Source organism: Equus caballus, chromosome 22, assembly GCF_041296265.1.
Source record: "Equus caballus isolate H_3958 breed thoroughbred chromosome 22, TB-T2T, whole genome shotgun sequence".
NCBI classification, from domain to species: Eukaryota; Metazoa; Chordata; class Mammalia; order Perissodactyla; family Equidae; genus Equus; species Equus caballus.
This window is the reverse complement of record NC_091705.1, coordinates 7,191,043-7,211,755: the sequence shown is the minus strand read 5'-3', so window position 1 is coordinate 7,211,755 and position 20,713 is coordinate 7,191,043. Positions and strand designations below refer to the sequence as shown.

At 40.7% G+C, this 20,713-nt stretch overlaps 2 protein-coding genes across 2 annotated transcripts in view; one reads left to right on the top strand and one right to left on the bottom strand.

Annotated features, from left to right (window-relative positions):
- Positions 1-263: 263 nt before the first annotated feature.
- On the bottom strand, positions 264-18,815 carry RBBP9 (RB binding protein 9, serine hydrolase). Its single transcript, XM_001490566.5, has 6 exons — positions 18,747-18,815; positions 13,542-13,792; positions 12,253-12,295; positions 11,390-11,495; positions 7,170-7,255; positions 264-6,753 (listed from the first exon to the last, which is right to left on the bottom strand). Exons 2-6 carry the CDS (start codon positions 13,635-13,637, stop codon positions 6,527-6,529), a joined length of 558 nt encoding a protein of 185 aa, XP_001490616.1. The 5' UTR covers positions 13,638-13,792; positions 18,747-18,815; the 3' UTR covers positions 264-6,526.
- The window catches only part of SEC23B (SEC23 homolog B, COPII coat complex component), a 43,253-nt gene continuing 41,208 nt past the window's right edge, over positions 18,669-20,713 (top strand). The window contains exon 1 of the mRNA XM_003363945.5: positions 18,669-19,333. The gene's annotated coding sequence lies outside the window, so the exon portion shown is untranslated. The remainder of the gene's footprint in view (positions 19,334-20,713) is intronic.

Sequence of the window (20,713 nt, the reverse complement as noted above, 5' to 3'; positions counted from 1 at the left end):
CAAACTTTATAGGCTTGGTCAAATCAATGCTAAACAGCCCTGTTAAAATTATTATTCAAGTGATTTATCTAATTTGCTTTTCACTTGTCAAATAAGTTGTTTTAAATCTTAATTGTTTTTCATTATAAAATTAATGCATGTTCATGTGCATGTAATACATATAGCAAATTCAGATAATCCCCAGGTGTATAAACTGAAAAGGAGATGTCCACCCCACTTACCTACCAAAATTCCTATTCCCCAAAGATAATTGGTATTAAAAGTTTATAGAATCTTTTCTGACTTGTTTATTTGAGCACATTTAGAAACCAAAAGATTGTTCAGGTTAAAATGATGACTTTGAGTCCCTTTTAGGCAAAAGCAGTGTGGGAATTCACATTACTGCAGCAAATGTCAGGTTCTGCAACATCAAGTGTGAGTTAACTGGAGATTGAGGCTATACTTAGGGATCATAACAGCCAAAAAATATTGGGAAATGAAAAAGAGGGTTTTTTTGAGGGAGTATGATCAGAAGAAAAATCTTGGAATGATGTTGAAAGAGATTTATGTAAAGGACTATGGAAGTTAAAACGTAGAACTTTTTACAGAAGAAAATTTGAAGTATGGGAAGATTATTTTTAACAATACTTAAGGCTGGAGAGTGATGTCAGCATCATGGCAGAGAGAACTTGCCTGGGAGACTCTCCCCTCCAACATACAACAAAAAGGGGCATCCACACTCCAACAGAGGACATCCTAACACAACACAAAAACGTCGGAGAGACACACAGCCATACAACGGAGGCCGGAGAGGCTGGAACCCCCCTCAGAGGAGCTGCAATGGAATAAGAGAGAACGTCACCCCCTCCCCTAAAGACTGCAATCTGCAACCACAGGAGGTTTTGTGAGAGAAGGAACAGGGGAGGGGACGTTCATTCGAAGGAACATCAAGGACCACTGAGGGCCTGTGCAGCCTACATGGAAGACCTCTACTGGGGTGAGGACTTTCATGGGGGGTGACCTCATCAAGCCAACACCCCAGGAGACCAGATAGCAAGAGCAGAGTGAGAAAGCCCAGAGAGCATGGAGGAGACACCTGCCCCGCCCCTGCTCCACTGCCTGGGATCTCGGCTGAAGGCAGAGGGCTCAGAATACATGGATCTTGACCCACACCCAGTGGCAATAGGCGGTAACTGCAACCAAATAATATCAGGATGTGTAAGATCCAACCCATCTCCTCTAGCAATATCAAACACTATATCAAATCTCCAGACCAGAGAGAAAACGAGAAGTACCCAGAATTCAGTCCTGAGGACACACAAATTTGTAATATAACTGACAATGAATTCAAAATAGCTATCATCAAAAAACTCAATGAGGTAAAAGAGTATGTAGAGAAACAAGTTCAGTAGCTACTTCACAAAAGAGATTGAAAGTATAAAGAAGAATCAATCAGAAATAATAGAGATGAAAAATACAATGGAAGAGATAAAACAAAATAAAGATTTCCTGAATGCTTGTGTGGACATCATAGAGGAGTGTATCACCATAATTGAAGACAGACATGTTGAAATGCTCCAGACAGAGGAGGAGAGAGAACTAAGACTAAAGAGAAATGAATACAGTCTCCAAGAAATATCCAACTCAATTAGGAAATGTAACATAAGAATTATAGGTATTAGAGAAGGAGAGTGGAGCAGAAAGCATGTTCAAAGAAATAATAGCAGAGAACTTCCAAAACCTAGGGAAAGAGAGGAAAATCTGTGTCAGTGAGGCTTCCAGATCTCCTAGATATGTCAGTGTAAAAAGACCTACTGCAAGGCATATAGTAGTAAAACAGGCAAAAATGAATGACAAAGAAAGAATACTCAGGGCAGCTAGGCAGAAGGAAACAACTACAAAGGAACCCCTATCAGGCTTTCAGCAGATTTCTCTGCAGAAACCTTAGAAGCTAGGAGAGAATGTAATGACATGTTGAAATCTTTAAGAGACAAAAATTTTCAGCCAACAATACTCTATCCAGTAAAAATACCCTTCAGATATGAGGGAGAAATAAAACTTTCCCAGACAAGCAAAAGCTAATGGAGTTCGTAGCCACAAGACCCACCCCACCTTACAGGAAATCCTCAAGAAGGCCCTGATACCAGAAAAAAAGGGGGAGAAACGGGTCACAACAGAGTGAGGAGATAAATGGGTAGACAATCAGAATAGAGCAAATACTCAAGTATAGCATTAAGCTAAAGGGAAGGAAACACCAAAAACAAAGATAATCCTGTCATTTTAACCACAAGCTCATAACACAAGATGTCACAAGATGTGAGAAAAACAACTTAGGAGTGGAGGAGGAAAGGGACTGAATCGGGTTAGACTAAGGAATTAAGAGGCCATCAGAAAATTGACTATCTTCTACGTGAGATTCTGAATACAAACCTCAGGGTAAGCGCTAAACATAAAAGCAGAACAGAGACACAAATAATAAACAAGGAAAAAACAAAGAAACATCATAAAGAACTACATAATTCAGTCGGTAGACCAAAACACGCAGGACGAGAAACAAAGGAAATTCAGGAAAATGAGTGATAAAATGACAAAATTGAGCCGTCATACATCAATCATCATCCTAGACATAAATGGATTGAATTCTCCAATAAAAAGACACAGAGTGGCAAGATGGATTAAAGAATAAGACTCAACAATATGCTGCCTGCAGGAAACAAAGCTCCAATGACAAACACAGGCTCAGAGTGAAGGGATGGAAGATGATACTCCAAGCTAATGGCAAGCAAAAGAAGGCAGGTGTCACAATACTTATATCAGACAAAGTAGACTTCAAGATAAGACAGATAAAGAGAGACAAAGAGGGGCAGTATATAATGATCAAAGGGACACTCCATCAAGAAGAAATAACTTAGAAATATCTATGCACCCAACACAGGAGCACCAAAGTTCATAAAGCTACTATTAACAAACCTAAAAGAAGATATTAATAATACCACAATAATAGTAGGGGACCTCAACACTCCACACATCAATGTATAGATCATCCAGACAAAAAATCACCAAGGAAACAGTTAAATTAAATGAAGAGCTAGACCAGATGGACTTAAAAGACACATACAGAACATTCCATCCAAAAACAGCAGAATACACATTCTTCTCAAGTGCACATGGAACATTCTCAAGGATAGACCATATGTTGGGAAAGAAAGCAAGCCTCAGTAAATTTAAGAAAATTGAAATAATAACAAGCATCTTTTCCAATCACCGTGCTAGAAAACTCGAAATTAATTACAAGAGAAAAGCTGAGAAAGGGACAAAGATGTGGAGACTAAACAACATGCTACTGAACAATCAATGGATCATTGAAGAAATTAAAGGAGAAATCAAAAAATATCTGGAGACAAATGAAAATGATAGCATACCTTACCAACTCATATGGGATGCAGCAAAAGCCATATTAAGAGGGAAATTCATTGCAATACCTTAAGGCACACCTTAACAAACAAGAATAATCGCAAATAAGCAATCTCAAATTACACCTAACTGAATTAGAAAAACAATGACAAAGCCGAAAGTCAGCAGAAGGAGAGAAATAATAAAAATCAGGGCAGATATAAATGCTATTGAAACAAAAAAGGCAATAGCAAGCATCAGTGAAACAAAGAGCTGGTTCTTTGAGATGATAAATAAAATTGACAAACCCTTAGCCAGACTTACAAAGAAAAAAAGAGAGAAAGCTTAGATAAGCAAAATTAGAAATGAAAGAGGAGAAATAACAACAGACACCACAGAAATACAATGGATTATAAGAGAACACTATGAAAAACTATCAACAAAATGGATAATCTAGAGGAAATGGATAAATTCTTAGACTCTTACAACCTCCCAAAGCTGAATCAAGAAGAAACAGATAATCTGAATAGACCAGTCACCAGGAAAGATATTGAAACAGTAATCAAAAGCATCCCAGAGAATAAAACCCCAGGACCAGATGGCTTCCCTGGGGAATTCTACCAAACTTTCAGAGATGATTTAATACCTATCCTTCTCAAGCTATTCCAAAAAATTAGGGAAGATGGAAGGCTTCCTAACATTCTATGAGGCCAACATCACTCTGATACAAAAGTCAGACAGGGACAACACAAAAAAGGAAAACTACAGGTCAACATCACTGATGAACATAGATGCAAAAATCCTCAAGAAAATTTTGGCAACCTGAATTCAGCAATACCTCAAAAGGATCATCCATCATGATCAAGTGGGATTTATACTAGGGACACAGGGATGGTTCAACATCTGCAAATCAATCAATGTGATACACCACATCAACAAATTGAGGAATAAAAACCACATGATCACCTCAGTAGATGCAGAGAAAGCATTTGACAAGATCCAACAGCCATTTATGATAAAAACTCTTAACAAAATAGGGATAGAAGGAAATTACTCCAACAAAATAAAGGCCATATGCAAGCCCACAGCCAACATCATACTTAATGGGCAAAAACTGAACGCCATCCATCTGAGAAAAGGAACGAGATGAGGATGCCCACTATAACCAGTCTTATTCAACATAGTAGAGGGGGATTTGGCCAGAGCAATTAGGCAAGAGAAAGGAATAAAAGGAATCCAAATAGGGAGTGAAGAGGTGAAACTCTTGCTGTTTGCAGATGACATGATCTTATATATAGAAAACCCCAAAGAATCCATCAGAAAACTAATAGAAATAATTTACAACTACATTAAAGTTGCAGGGTACAAAATCAACTTACAAAAATCAGTTTCTTTTCTATAATAACGAACTTACAGAAGAGAACTCAAGAATACAATTCCATTTACAATTGCAACTAAAAGAATAAAGTAACTAGGAACAAATTTAACCAAGAAGGTGAAGGACTTACACAATGGAAACTATAAGACATTACTGAAAAAAATTGATAATGACATAAAGAGATGGAAAGAGATTCCATGCACATGGATTGGAAGAATAAACATAGTTAAAATGTCCATACCACCCAAAGCTATCTACAGATTCAATGCAATCCCAATCAGAATCCCAATGACATTCTTCATGGAAATAGAACAAAGAATCCTAAAATTCATATGGGGCAACCAAAGACCCCAAATTGCTAAGGCAATCCTGAGCAAAAAGAACAAAGCTGGAGGCATCACAATCCCTGACTTCAAAATGTACTACAAAGCCATAGTGATCAAAACGGCATGGTACTGGTACAAAAACAGGCACACAGATCAATGAAACAGAACTGAAAGCCCAGAAATAAGACTGCACATCTACGGACAGCTAATTTTTGACAAAAGTGCCAAGAACATATAATGGAGAAAAGATAGTCTCTTCAATAAATGGTGTTGGGAAAACTGGACAGCCACATGCAAAAGAATGAAGATAGACCATTACCTCATGCCATACACAAAAATAAACTCAAAATGGATCAAAGACTTGAAGATAAGTCCTGAAACCATAAAACTCCTGGAAGATAATATACATAGTACACTCCTTGACATCAAAATAAAAAGGATCTTTTGCAACACCATGTCTTCTCAGACAAGGGAAACAAGAAAAAATAAACAAGTGGGAGTTCATCAGACTAAAGAGCTTCTGCAAGGCAAAAGAAACTAGAATCAAACCAAAGAGACAACCCACCAATTGGAAGAAAATATTTGCAAATCATATATCTGACAAGGGGTAAATCTCCATAATACATAAGGAACTCACACAACTGAATAACAAAAAAAGTAACAGCCCGATCAAAAAACAGGCAGAGGATATGAACAGACATTTCTCCAAAGAAGATACACAGATGGCCAATAAACACATGAAAAGATGTTCAACATCACTAATTATCAGGGAAAAGCAAATCAAAACTACACTAAGATACCACCTTACACCTGTTAAAATTGCTATAATCACTAAGACTAAAAATAGCAAATGTTGGAGAGGGTGTGGAGAGAAGGAAACCCTCATACGCTGCTGGTGGGAATGCAAACTGGTGCAGCCACTATGGAAAACAGTACGGAGATTCCTCAAAACCTAAAACTAGAAATACCATAGGACCCAGCTATCCCACTACTGGGTATCTACCCAAACAACTTGAAATCAACAATCCAAAGTGACATATACTCCCCTATGTTCATTGCAGCACCATTCACTACAGCCAAGGCATGCAAACAATCCAAGTGCCCATCAACCAATGATTGGATAAAGAAGATGTGGTATATATACAATGGAATACTACTCAGCCATTAAAAAAAGACTAATTCATCCCATTTGCAACAACATGGAAGGACCTGGAGGGAATTATGCTTAGCTAAATAAGCCAGACTGAGAAAGACAAACACCAGATGATTTCACTCATATGTGGAATATGAACAAACACATGGACAAAGAGAACAGTTCAGTGCTCACCAAGGGAAGGGGGGTGGGAGATGGAACTTAACTTGACCTGCTTATGTGCCCAGTAATGATATGATAATAGATTTTGTTGCTCTACCCCTACATTGGGATGTAAAATAGCAGAAATCCTCCTGACTATGCTGGTACTTTCAGCAGAGCCTTTACCACACTAATCAGTTCATGAAACTCTGTGTTCTGAAAGTGGCCACGGTCAGTGAATCTGTACAATTTGGCTTCCAACCTATCAGCCACTTCTTGTTGCTCCTTCCAGGGAAGGAAAGGATCATCAGTGGAGCCAAACTGCACAATGTGAGAGCAGTTGGCTTTGATCTTCTCCCACTGCCAGGGACGGTTGAAGTATCCTATGGGGGAAAACAATAGAACCTATCATTGCTCTTGGATAATTTCTGTTGTAGCCATTCTAAAGTATCTGGTGAAGACCATAGCAGAGACATAAAGAATCAGATCCTGAGTGTAAGTTAGATGCCCTTTTTTAGTTTTCAAATCTGTAGGCCTTGAGATCATAGGTACTTGTGAAGGGGAAGTATATGGCTCAAATAAAAGCAGGGCTCTAAGGTTCAATTCTAGACGATGGATTAGAAAGTCATCTACCGCCCCTGAAAGTGCCTAACTTATATCCAAAGATGGGTGGTAAATATTCCTCATATGCCATTAGATTTTTTTTTAGCCTATCCAAAAGACAGTACTGTTATAATCTGAACTAGCAACCCCATGACTAGAGGAAGGGCTTTTCTGGGGTTTCTGCTTTTAAACTTACCACTTGCACGCTCATTTTCATCCCCCAAGTCTGATGTGTATGCAGACACTAATACAATAGCATATACTCGATGTGTTTCTGCATACCTAGAGAGAGAGAAAGTATGTCAGCTAATATTTAATGTTAAATCTGATCATCAAAAAGTCAATAAACCACCTGAACACTCGTTTGATTTAGCTTACAGAAAGCGTGTGTTATATATGCTGTTGAAGTTAATATGAAAAATAGCAATGAAAGTGTAGAACTACAAGCCCAATGGTTAATCAGTTAACCTTGGCTACTTAATGAGTTTGTACTCATTTTTTAAGGCACGATAGTCCCCCCTTATCCATGGTTTCACTTTCCATGGTTTCAGTTACCAGCAATCAACCATGGTCCAAAAATATTAAATGAAAAATTCCAGAAGTAAACAATTCATAAGTTTTAAATTGTGCGCTGTTCTGAGTAGCACGGTGAAATCTCATGCCATCCCGCTCTGTCCCACTTGAGACGTGAATCATTGCTTTGTCCAGCGTATCCATGCTGTATACATTACCTGCCCATTGGTTACTTAGTAGCCATCTTGGTTGTCATATTGACTGTCTCAGTACTGCAGTGATTGTGTTCACATAACCCTTACTTTACTTAATAATGGCCCCAAAGTGCAAGAGTGGTAATGCTGGCAATTCGGATATGCCAGAGAGAAGCCGTAAAGTGCTTCCTGTAAGTGAAAAGGTGAAAGTTCTCAACTTAATGAAGAAAGAAAAAGAAATCATATGCTGAGGTTGCTAAGATCTATGGTAAGAGTGAATCTTCTATCTGTGAAATTGTGAAGAAGGCAAAAGAAATTCGTGCTAGTGTTGCTGTCACACCTCAAATATGTATGTATAGAACAAAACATAGTATATCTAGGGTTTGGTACTATCTGGGGTTTCACGCATCCACTGGGGGGCTTGGAACATATCTCCTGAGGATAAGGGGGACTACTGTAGTCCAAACCTTCTGTAATCCTTTCCAAATAAACATGAAAAGTGTAAACAGGGGCAGGCATGGTGATGTAGTGGTTAAGTTCATGCACTCCACTTCAGCAGCCTGGGGTTCGCAGGTTCAGATCCTGGGCACAGACCTACATACCACTCATCAAGCCATGCTGTGGTGGCATCCCACATACAAAATACAGGAAGACTGGCACAGATGTTAGCTCATCAACAATCTTCCTCAAGCAAAACAAAAAAGAGGGAGATTGGCAACAGATGTTAGCTCAGGGCCAATCTTCCTCACCAAAAAAAAAAAAGTGTAAACATTCTCTTTGATGTGTGCATTAATCTATCTTCAGTATGTATCAGCATTACTTGACTGGTCAACATGTAGATTCTCAGGCTCAGTCCCAGAGCAGTTGATTCAGAGGGTTGGGATTGAGGCCCAGGAATCTGCATGTTAAGGCACGTTACCTCCCCCAACCCAGGTGACTAACACGAGTGGTCTGTGGACCATTTTTTAAGAAACACTGTACCATACCAGAAATGTACCTCTTTTACCACACACTCCACATTGCGCTTTTTATCTGTTTGTGTTCTATTATATCTGTCTCCCCTAATAAACTGTCAGCTCCTTAAGGGCAGGTCTGAGCCCTCTCGATCTTTGTGACCCTGGTGCCCACGACAGCGCCCGGCAAGTAGACACTCACTATTTGCAGACAGGTCTCTTACTCTGCAAAGCCCAGGCTGAGGAAAGATGTGGAATGGTAATAGTTTCAAGAGGCCTTTGTGCCAGGAAAGATTTAGGGTTGGTATTTTGTTCCTGGGCCTAAACATTTTTCCTCAACCTTTTGTTTTGAAAAATTTCAAATCTATAGAAAAGTTAGAACAACAAGCACCTAGATCCATTAATTTTGCTGCATTTCACCCCTAAATACTTCAGCATGTATCCCCTAAGAAGAAGGCATTCGTTCTCTATATAACCACAGTGCCCTTATTACACCTAACAAATTTAACATTCAGAGTAATATCTGTATTCATTTTTCCCCAATGGTACCAAAAATATTCTTTAAAACTGCTTTTTGGGCCGGCCTGGTGGCACAGCATTTAAGTTCACACATTCTGCTTTGGCAGCCCGCGGTTCGCCAGTTCAGATCCCGGTGTGGACATGGCATCGCTTGGTACACCATGCTGTGGTGGGTGTCCCACATATAAAGTAGAGGAAGATGGGCACGGATGTTAGCTCAGGGCCAGTCTTCCTCAGCAAAAAGAGGAGGATTGGCAGTGCATGTCAGCTCAGGGCTAATCTTACTCAAAAAAAATGCTTTTCAATACTAGACCCAGTCAAAGCTCATGCATTGCATTTGGTTTTCATGACTCTTTAAACACTCTAAAGTGTTTTGTTTTAAATGACATTGACTTTTTTTTTTAAGTTTAGGCCAGTTGTCTTGTACATTATCCCCTAAACTGAATGTTTCCTCAAGATTAGACTGAGGTTAAACATTTTGGGCAAGAATACTACATAGGTCATGTGTGTCCTTCCCACTCTATCACATCAGAGGCTCACCATGCCAGTTGTCCCACTACTGATGAGATTAAGTTTGATTACTTAATGTGATATCCATCAGCTCCCTCTATTGTAAAGACACGATTTCCCCTGGTGATTAATAAGTAGGCTGTGGGTGGTCCTCTGTGACTGTGTCACTATCCCATTCCCCTACAATCTTACAACCCATGGTTATGGCATCTTTCTCTTTGTCTACCTTAGCTTTAGAAGTTAATTCTTAGAAAGTTGCTGACAATCCTGCAATAAGTTTCAGGGGTCTCTAAAAGAAGGCACATCTTGGGGCCGGCTCTGTGGCCGAGTGGTTAAGTTCACACGCTCTTCTTCGGCGGCCCAGGGTTTCGCTGGTTCAGATCCTAGGTGTGGACATGGCACCGTTTGAAAGGCAACACTGAGGCGGCATCCCACATGCTACAACTAGAAGGACCCACAACTAAAATATACAACTATGTACTGAGGGGACTTGGGGAGAAAAAGCAGGGAAAAAAAAAGGCAGCACATCTTATTAGCCAATAGCCTGAGAAAAATTCAGTTGGCCTTGAGTTGGTACAGATTTTGTCATAAAGGGATTTCTTCGTTTTCCCAGACAACGCCTGGTACCTTTTAAACACTATGACTGTACCATAATTTGGGAGCTCTACATTGGAAAGCATTATTATTCTCATAGCTTCGATTAATGTGGCTGAAAGGTTACGGAATGTGGCTAGAGTCTCTGACATGCAGTTTATGTGACAGCCTAAGCAACTGCTTGGGACAATAAGCTACACAAATAAAAACTATAATCCTTTGTCATCCAGCCTAGCAAATCTGGAAGAAACCCAACCCTAAAAGGCTTATTCGGCCAGCTAAGTCCCTACTCCCTAGGTCTTATAAGCCTAAAGGGAAAGCCATAATGTTCTATAGAGAGCATCAGGATGTGCCCATGAATCCTAAGGACCAGAGGGCAGGAGGGAGGGCATAACAGCCTGCCTCTCCAACAAGTATTTATTGAGCACCTACCATATGCCAGACACTCTTCTAGACACTGGAGCTTCAGTGTCAGAGTGAGCAAAGTCCCACCCTCAGGAGGCTTGCATTCTATTGGCAGGAGACAGACAAGCAATAAACAGGATGTCAGATGGTGGAAGTGCTACACATAATAAGGGGGATAATAAGATATAAAGGGGATAGGAGGGTGTGGGGTGAGGTTGCTGTTTCATACAGAGTAATCACAGAAGGCCTCGCTGAAAGGGGACATTTGAGCAGAGACTGAAAGAGGAGGAGAAAGCCATGCAGGCATCTAGGGACAGAGGGTCCCAGGTAGAACAATGGCAGCACAGGCCTAAGGTGGGCACGTGCCTGGCTTGTTAAGGAAAGGCAATGAGGTCTGTGAACCAGGCTGGGGGCTGTGAAAGGGAGACAGTAGAGAGGACATTACAGCTAGTGGGGGCCTTGAAGGCTGAGGAGTTTTTCTGAGAGTGACAGGAAGCCGCTGCTGAGGTTTAAAACCACATGTTTTAAAAGAATCACCATATCCTAGTAAGAGCAAAAAAATTTTTTAATCTACTAACCAAACCAGGAGGGAATTAGGACAGATTATGTTACCACTTTTGAGGTCAGCACTATTTCCTCTGCAGCTGAAATTAAGACATACACAAGCTATTTCCCAAGCGAGCTTGGCTGGAGCCCACAGAAAGGTGACACTTGAGCTAGGATCGCACCTCATGGCTGCGATGGCCCCGGAACTGTGGCCTATGATGATGGTCTTCTCATCACAGTGCAGCTGCGTCTCCATGAAGGGCAGCCAGATACTCTCTCGAGCTGTAACTGAGGTTCAGGGTGAAGAAAGAGTGTCATTTCATAGGGACAGTCTTAATCTAATGCTGCCCCGTCTTTCTAACATGACTACTCAGCAGTTCACAACTTCTAAAACTGCAGGACCACAATGGGAGGTGGGGCTATTTTAATAGAGCCAAAGGTTTATGTGTTGCTGTTTTGAAAGACTCATATCCATAGTTTTGTTTTTATTTTTTAGCATGTTCTTGTAAGAAAATACTGAGGAACTTATAAAATATAACTCTGAAGATTTAACATAAACTTTCCCACTTAAAAAGAAAACGACGATATTCTATCTCAAATTCACGAACATATGTATTTTTTCTTTCCAAAACTGAAATTCCCGAGACAAGTCACAGGCATACTCAAAACAGAAGTGGCAATGTAACATTTTTAAATATTAGGATCTCATACAGATGCCATAAAGTTTCATCATATCTCTGCTTAAATGAAACACACATAAGTTTTGCCTGAAAATATTTGTCAACTTATAGAAGGGAAAATCAAGTTGCTTGCAAAGTTAAAAATTAAACTTAGCCAAGCCCAGGTGCTTTTCTTGACCTTTTCTAGAATTTTCTATAATGTTTTTTGGTTTACACTCTCCTCCTCAAACTACTTGCCATTCACTCTTAGGTCCATACTGTATTCCCTTTGGCTTCTCTACTATGATTTTCCTCTTCTCTACCAGGAAAATGGCAAGATCAAAACCCAACAAGATGAGACTATTTAAAAACACATTTAAACTTACTTGGGTCAGGCATGTTTTTAGCCAAACACTGGAAACCAGGTATCTATGATATGAGGGGGAAAAAAAGTTATAATAAAGAGCTTAATTACAACTAATACTTTGCTAATAAGAAATGAGACACCTGATATGATCTTTAGCAATTCATTAAGTATTTGCTTATATTATGAAAAGAAGTGAGTTAAGCGCTACAGGATTACATATGAATATACAATCCTTCCTCATGAACTCCATCTGTCTGTAGTTCTACTAGCTAGCCAGCTGTGTGGATGTCTATAGAGAGAGACCTGTATGTGCATTTGTGCATCCGTATTTATCAGTGTAGCCATCTACATATAGAAGAGGGCATGAGTGAAAGCATTCTAGACAGACCTGGAGCCAAACAGACTGTGTGCTGGGGAGAGGGTAAAACATGGTACTGACATGTGGTACAGAAAGTTGGAAATCCCCCACTCTTGGACAGCTCCAGCCCTGACCTTTTGGTTTGCAGCTCTGGCCATGGTTTTCAGCCACAATCCTGGAATTTTGTTCTAGAAACCTACTTTACACTAGCTCTAGAGGATGGCAACCCAGGAAGCAGTCTTACTGTCTGGTTATGGAAGAAGGTTAAAAAAAAAATCAAGATGCACAAGACAACCAACAGCAGGATACTATTTTTATAACGCTCACAAAGAAGCCAAATCAAACATATTGTTTAAAGGATACATACAAAGTTTGCAAAAGTACTTTAATTTTAAAAGGGGGAGCAAATGAAAAAAATTTCAGGATGTCAGGGAAATGAGATGGGGGATATATACAGGTGGCTTCAAAAATATTGGTAATGTTCTAGATTTTAGTTTGGTGATGGATTTGCAGGTATTCATTACGTTATGCTTCATAATTTACATATGTGTTATATATATCCTTTGTATATACTAATATTACACACTGATTTTTTTGTTGTTTAATTTGAGGCAGAGAGCAAAGAAGACAGATGTAAAATTAGCTGGGAAGTCCCAAATCTGAACCGGCGGCAGATACAGGGAGGGTGAGGGGGCTCAGTCTCGGCAGTTCTAAGAGGTGGTGCCTTGTACTCTAGTGACTGAGCCCGCAGAGAAGCCCTCCACGCGGTTTAACCAACCCAAATTCTGACCGCTAGTTTAAGACAGGGCAGCAGGGGAGAGGAATGAAAACACGCAGGGTTTGCTGAAGGTGGGTAGGGGGAAGACACCCGTTCAAACTTCGGTCCTCCGTCCCCTCCATCCCCTCCAGCTCCCGGCAGACTTCCCAGCACAGCGAGACGTGTCTCTTACCTGCTCCAGCTCCTTCTTCACCCAGCCGTACCAGCCGTGGGTGGCCACATCCCCGCCTCCGTTCCCGGGAACAATCACTGCCTTGCTAGAAGCCATGAGTGCACACGTGCCAGTGTCCCTCAGCACCAAGTCCTGCAGTGCTCAAAGTCCAAGACCGAAATCGCAGGGAAGCCTGCACTGTGGCATTCTGGGAAGTGTAGTTCTAGGGCGCCAATAGGGCAATTCCTTTACTCTTTGGCCTTCCTTACAGCCTAGGGCAGCCAAAAACAAACCTTGCGAGTTTCCCCCAAATGTAAATCAGCTTTTACTTGCCTCTTACTAGTGCTCCCATTTTCCACCCCTTATTTAGGGTAGGATAGACTGTGACATGCCCAGAATGTATGTCTTTCCTAAAATTACTGATATTTCTATAGGAAAGTATGTTTTTAGTTCCAAACATGCAGAACACAAACTATTTATTAGTTGAGAACTCCTTAAATACATATTATTTTTCTTTCTGGTTTCAAAACAGTTCTTAGTAGAATAGTCAATGTCAGCTTTGGTTGTTAATTTTCATTGCTTTAAAAATGCTGTCATTATGAAAGGTATCACTGTTGGTGTAGGGCACATGAAGAACATTCATACTTAAGCCAATTTAGAGACTGGGAAAACTGAGGTACCAAAGAAATGGTTAACCTATTATGAATGGCAGTCCTGAAATTTTAGGAACTGGTCGTACCTTACGGATATATCCAAACCTGATTGAATTGAGGTGGGCAGAAGTGTGCATATGTGATTATAAATAGAAATGAACAGGAAAGTGCTTCTTATTCTTTGCCTTTCCCATGGACTTACTGTGAACATCAGGCGTGTATTAGCAGCCGACGTTGAGAAACACTCTTAGGCATTTCGTTTTTTGGACAGGCACAAGTCAGTAATCAATGGTTACACTGCCCACCACCACCCTCTTTAAGAAGAGCAAGACATACTCTTTACTCTTGAACATTATACTCTGTACATTTTCTTAAAAACGTCGATGCTAGTGAATTTTAAATGTAAACTCATTCACTTCAGAAAGAAAGAACTTCTGATACACACAACACCATGGATGAATCTCAGAATAATTATGCTGAGTGAAAGGATGCCAGACAAAAAAAGAGTATATACCATATGATTCCATTTGTATAAAACTCTAGAAAATACAAGGGGCACAAGGAAACACTATGGGGTGATATAAAAGTTCATTATTTTGTGGTAATGGGTGTCAAAACTTAACAATTCTACACTTCAAATATGTGCAGCTTATTGAATGTCAATTATACCTCAATATAGCTGTTTAAAATTAAAAAATGAATGAAAACAAGCAGAGGCATTCCTGTAGTTGAGTGGGTGTTTCCCTAGTGGTTTTTCATTCAAGAAACAATGACACTCCCTTAACAGGAACTGTGGGCTGAAAACGGATCTATCCTTCCTTAAGATTTGCCTTTCTTCTCTCTCATGGAGTGCTTAGCTCTTCCTTTGAGAAGGAGAAAAGAAAAGGCAATGGCCTCAATTCTCACCCTTCTCAGATTATGTCAATAATAATTGCAGAGGTTATCTAATTACACATAAATCCACCTTGGGTTTTTTTCCTACTTTTTTATCTCTTGTTTTTTCTGAGCACGTCATTATCAGAGAAGAAATAGCTTGATTTCAGAACAAGATTTTTATGAATTAAAAAAAATCTGAAAATGCACGTTTATATCTGGTACATCATTTGCTAATATTGAAAGAGCTGTTCTCAAGAACTTGCCAAGGAAGTTTTAGTCCTGCTAATGGATTCAGCCACCCTCCGCTAAGGCCCTCTTTCTGAATTATCTTCCTCTGCCTGGACTTTTCTTTTCAGGTCAGGATCTCTTAAGGCAGTTTGTATCTGCTTCAAGCTCACTGTCCAAGCATTCTCTCCACTTCTGTGGTTACTTTTCCATTTATTTCACTTATTGTTTTTTTAATTCTCCTGAGAAGAAAGGGAAATAAAAGGAAAGCTTTTCTGGAGTCTTGTGGGACACATGGAAGTTAATCAGGAAAGGAGGTGAACAGGTTGTTCTTAGCAGAGAGGAAAGCATGCGAAAGGGCACAGAGGCAAGACAATGCACATGGGCAGCGCGAAAGACAATTGGTCCCATGCTGTAGGACTGGGGTATGTAGATGATGGAGGCCCTCAGGTACCACAGTAAGGGCCTCTGCTTTATCCTGTGATAATGGGGAAACTATGTAGAGTTTGAAACATGAGAATGTCAGGGTCAGATGAGCGATTTTGAAAAAATCAATCTGGCAACCAATGTGAGATTTGGGTTTGGCAAAATTCTGGCAAAGAGATCATTTGGAATGCTGTTGAGTAATCCAATGAGAGAGGATGAGGGCCTGAACTAAGCAGGTAGATGGAATTGAGAAATATTTAGAATAAGAAGCCAACAGGACCAAGTGATTCATTGTCAGTTTCGGGGGTTGGGGGGTTAGAGATGTATGAAAAAAGTCTCTTCCTTCCACCCTTCTGGGTTCTTGGCTGGGGCTCTGTAGCAAAAGACAGATTAACAAGAGAAAAGCATACAAATTTATGTGATATAAGTTTTACATGACCTGGGAGCCTCAAAAAAAGAAATGAAGATGTGAAGAAGCAGTTGAACCTGACTGTTTTTATGCTAGGTTTAATGAAGAGTGGAAAGTTGTGGGCAAACAAGATAGGACAAAAGGATATGAGCTAAGGGTAGTAAACTGGGAGAAACTTAGCAAGGCCTGTGCATTCTGCTTCCTCTCAGCATCCCTCCATCTTCAGGATGCTGCTTTCCTCCTGGCAAAGGGAGGAGACCTCTTACATGAAGCTCTTATGATCTGCTTCAGGGGAGAAAGGGGAGGTCAGAGAGTCTTTCCTTGCATCTACCATTTCTCAAATTCCTTTAGCTTAAATATTCAATATGCCTAGGTGCCATACTTCGGGGAATCATGTCCTGAACCCCATGAAAGATAAGGAGGGGCCAAGGATAACTCTAGTTTCTAGGCTGAGTAACTGGAAGGAGAATGGTATCTCCCAGTGAAATAGATAGTACCAAAGGCAGAAAGAATTCATTTTCCCCTTGAGGGAAAATGTAAGTTTAGGACGTATCAAGATTGAGGTGCCCAAGAATACCCAGAGATATCCAGCAGGTTGTTGAATATATGATTATATTAGATTATTGGTCATTGAAAACTATGTCTGGAAAATTGTGAAAGATTTTGAAATAGTCAAAAGAGATTACTGGGTGAACTTTCCCTGGAACGCTGGGCATTTTTTAAAGGACCCTGTGGGGTCACCTAATTGCAAGCAGCATGTGCCTTTGTCTTTGACTAAGCTATTTCAAAACTCTGTAGAGATAGAAATTAACTTACAGAAAACTATCAGTAATGCAAATGTGTCCTACCCATAACAATGCCGATGATTCCTGTCCACAGCAATGCAAACTAATTTTTGTGGTAGAGAGTATGTCTCTATAAAATCAAATTCTTCTTTGAGCTGTTTTGAACATCCTTACTGGTCCCCTCATTAAAGAAAGAGTTATATAGAATCTCTGACACATGCTCATTTTATATTTGTGTGAGAGCCATAATTTTACCTATTTGAAACTTTTTTAAACAATTTTGGAGGTTTCACCAACATCCCAATGGATTCACCTGACAAAACCAGGTAAACCGTTTTGCTGAAGAACACCTCACGGGCCGCTTAAGTCCAAGCATGTTTTCCTCTTGGATCCCAAAGAAAACAGTGAACATCCAAGTGGCAATAGTACAATGTTGCTGACTCTGTTTCTCTAGGTTTCTTTTCTTCTCTTTACTGATTTTGTGTTTTTGTTTCTGATACATTTACAGCTGATAAATTTTTCCCCAGTGGTGGCAGCAATGATTAGAAATTTGGTTTTATATACTAACCATTTGTTGGTCTCTTTATGTAAATTAATAATTTATAAAGATATATTCTCTCTTGGGTAAGAGATAACAGACAATCTGGTTGGTTAGTCTTTTTTGTTTGCCTTTTTGTCTACTATGAGTTCAAATCAGTTAAGACTTCCATGCCCACCAGGGAGGGGAACACTCTTTGTTAGCTGATCTAGTAAATTTCTGTTTCTGTGTTCACTTTTGACTCGTGGCTGAAGTTGTAGAACCAAGCTATCTGCTCTCTGTGTCTCTGTGTCTTCACAGCTGTAATTGAGAAAAAACTTCACCTTTTGTTGTGAGAGTCTAAAATATTTTACTACCTTTGGAGAGTTTTAGTAAATTAGATTATTACATCTCTTAAAAGAGCTCTGTTCTGATTGGCTTATGAAGATAAATATACACTTATAGAAATAAAATATTTCCAAAATTTCCAGAAAACAGGGAAATTAAACTTCTAAAATTTTAAATGTGCTGATTTTTAAAAAAATCCTTCTTACAGAAATTTCTAGTACAGAAAGAATCCAGGTTCAAATAATTAAAGCAAATCTTTGGCAAACGGTATGCTTTTAACGTTTGGTGAAAAAAAGACAGCTATGTCTTTTCTCAGTGTAAAGTCTAATACAAATGTGTATTTTATTTTAGTTGTTTGTTTCCTGAGTAAGAGAATAATTCGAACTTCCTAAACTTATACCAGTTTATTATCAAATAACATTACTCTTACATAGTTTTAGGAACATGAAAAAATGTAAATTTGTTCAACAAAACTGAATCGTTATTCGACAAACTTTTTACATTAACAGTAATTACATTTCATAGTACATCTACTTAAAACTAATTTCTATGATCTCTAAGTAACTTAAAACTTTGTACTAATATTAAATCGAGCTAATTATTAGTAATTCTTCGATGACTAGATACGTTCTAAGCATAATTTTAAGTTTACATAGTTTTGATTCTTATTTCTATATGTTATGGAGAGGCTGTATCTCTGCATCAGATTAATTAAACGTGCTCATTTTTACCACTAATAAGGTGTAAATCGGTTGTGATGGTCGTACGATGTTGTTAATATGTTGTTACGAGTTTTAATAGTCTCCTAAAGTGCTTGAATATGACAGTTCTCAATTAGTCACCCTCTCATAGAAGGAGGACAGGGATAGACACGCAGAAAGAAACTATGCACTAGCGCCGGTGTCCACAGAGAGCGCGAACCCCACAGCGAGAAAGAGGAGGAAACCCTGTAACGTCAAGAAGCCTTACTACACCTATGGAACTTACAATGAATCTTGTGCATGCGTCCACACGCTGTTTTCCGACCCCACCCCCCCCACCCCACCCCCCCAACCCCCGCCGCCCCTTCCCGCGCGCTGACGTCGTCTTCCGGCCAGCTAAAGCTTTCCTCCGCGAGGCGATGTTCCTTCTTCCCGTGCCTCACGTCATCGTTCTCGCTTCCCGGTAACTAAGGCGATGACAGACACTTCCGACTGAGGCGGCCGGACGCCGTATTGGATCAGGGCGAACTCCTGAGGCGTGCTAACTGCGCCTCGGAATCAGTCCGGCAGGCGCTGGGGTTTCCTGAAGCAGAAACGATTAGAGGTGAACGTGGAGAAACGTGTGTGCTGAGGCACTGTGGTTTTTGTAGAGCGAGAACTGATGGTCTTGCCCTGTTCCAAGATGGCGGCACGGCTTCTCTGAGAGTCTTGCTTCCGCTCGTCCTCCGGAGAGGCGCTCCTTGATTGGCCAGCGGACGGCGCCGTGGAGTGACGCCCAGGGGCGCCGACCAATCGACTGAGAGCTGAGCTGGACTTGGCGGTGGGAGCCGGAGCCCGGCTTTTGCGGCTGCGGGTGCGGACTGCTGCGGCCAGGTGAGTGGGGCGCACAGGAGGTGGCGGGCCGAGGGCACGGGCAGGAGACTCTGTAGGGGGCGGGTAGGTTGCTCCTGGGATGAGGCCTTTTGCCCGCGGGCAGAGGAACCGGGAGAATCAGTGACCTAGGGGTCCGCTGAGAGTGACGCGTTCCCCGCCAGGCCGGGCGGCGGCCGGCTTCTGGGTCGAGATCCCTCAGAATCGCGGGGTGCGGAAGGGTCCAGCCCCTATTTTATACCTGAGGAGCTTGAGACTCAAGTGAACGGACTTCTTCGTGACAGAGCTGGAGCTAGGACCCAGGTCATTGGACTTCTTTCTAGGATTAAACTGTGCATAAACTTGGCTACTGTGCCCCAAAAAGTTATGCCTTGGTGAGATAAGAGTGGTTCCGATTTTTTTTGGCAGATGCTACTGCAGAGTCTTTCCGGTTCTTTCATTAACTCACTTATTCAGCTATTAATCTCTTCAGCTACCCTTTCCCTCTGAGAATTTGATGTAAGCCGTAGACCCAACTCCCTAGAAAAATGCATGTTCGCTCGTGCACACAATTTTGCGTACAATTTCAGAGGATTTCTTGACCCTCTGAAGTGCCCCGTTGGTTATGTGTCCAGAGTTAAGAATCTGTGCTCCTGAAGGGGGTGAGAGAAAGAAGCAGTGGGAAACGGAGAAAAGGTTTTAGTATGTAGGCGTTTGGGGATATTGGATGGAGCCAGTACCTTTTAATAATGAACTGTTTGGAGAGGGGAAACTCATTTGATGAAGTCTGCTGAGGTATCAGAACATGTTTGGTATTAGAACATGCTTTCATTCCCCCCCGAGTTACCCTTAGCCACCCAAGAAGCTGCAGAAGTGCCCCCTGTGTACACAGTGCTTCAGTTTCCCACTCATGCTAGAAATAACAAATAGATTCTCTAGAGTTTCAGTTGGAGCAAACATTTGGAATTTTTGTGGTTTGGGTTGTGTGTAGTAGAGTAATTGATTCATTTGCCTTTCTAGCCATATGGTATTCCTCTCTTAGTCCAGATTATTTACAGAATGTCACTTCTCATAATAACATGGAGACGATTATTGTTTAGCACTGCATAAGTGAGCACTGGAGGCCTCTAGTATCAGAGATTCTTTAATTTGCCTTTTTTTTGCTTTATCTTGAGGGGCTTGTTCCCTTGAACCCTAATTGCTGAGGTGTGTGTTAGTCTAGATTTTAGGAGGCAAACAGGATGTATAAAACACTCAATGGAGTTGGCATTATCTGGGTTTGAAGAGCTTAGTCTGAATGGCTATTTTATTACCTGGAGTCTTTCAAGGCCTGAGCATAAGGACTGTGGTGAGAGGAGAGGTCCTGATGAGGGACTCACTCAGCATAATAGCAGACTTTTCTTT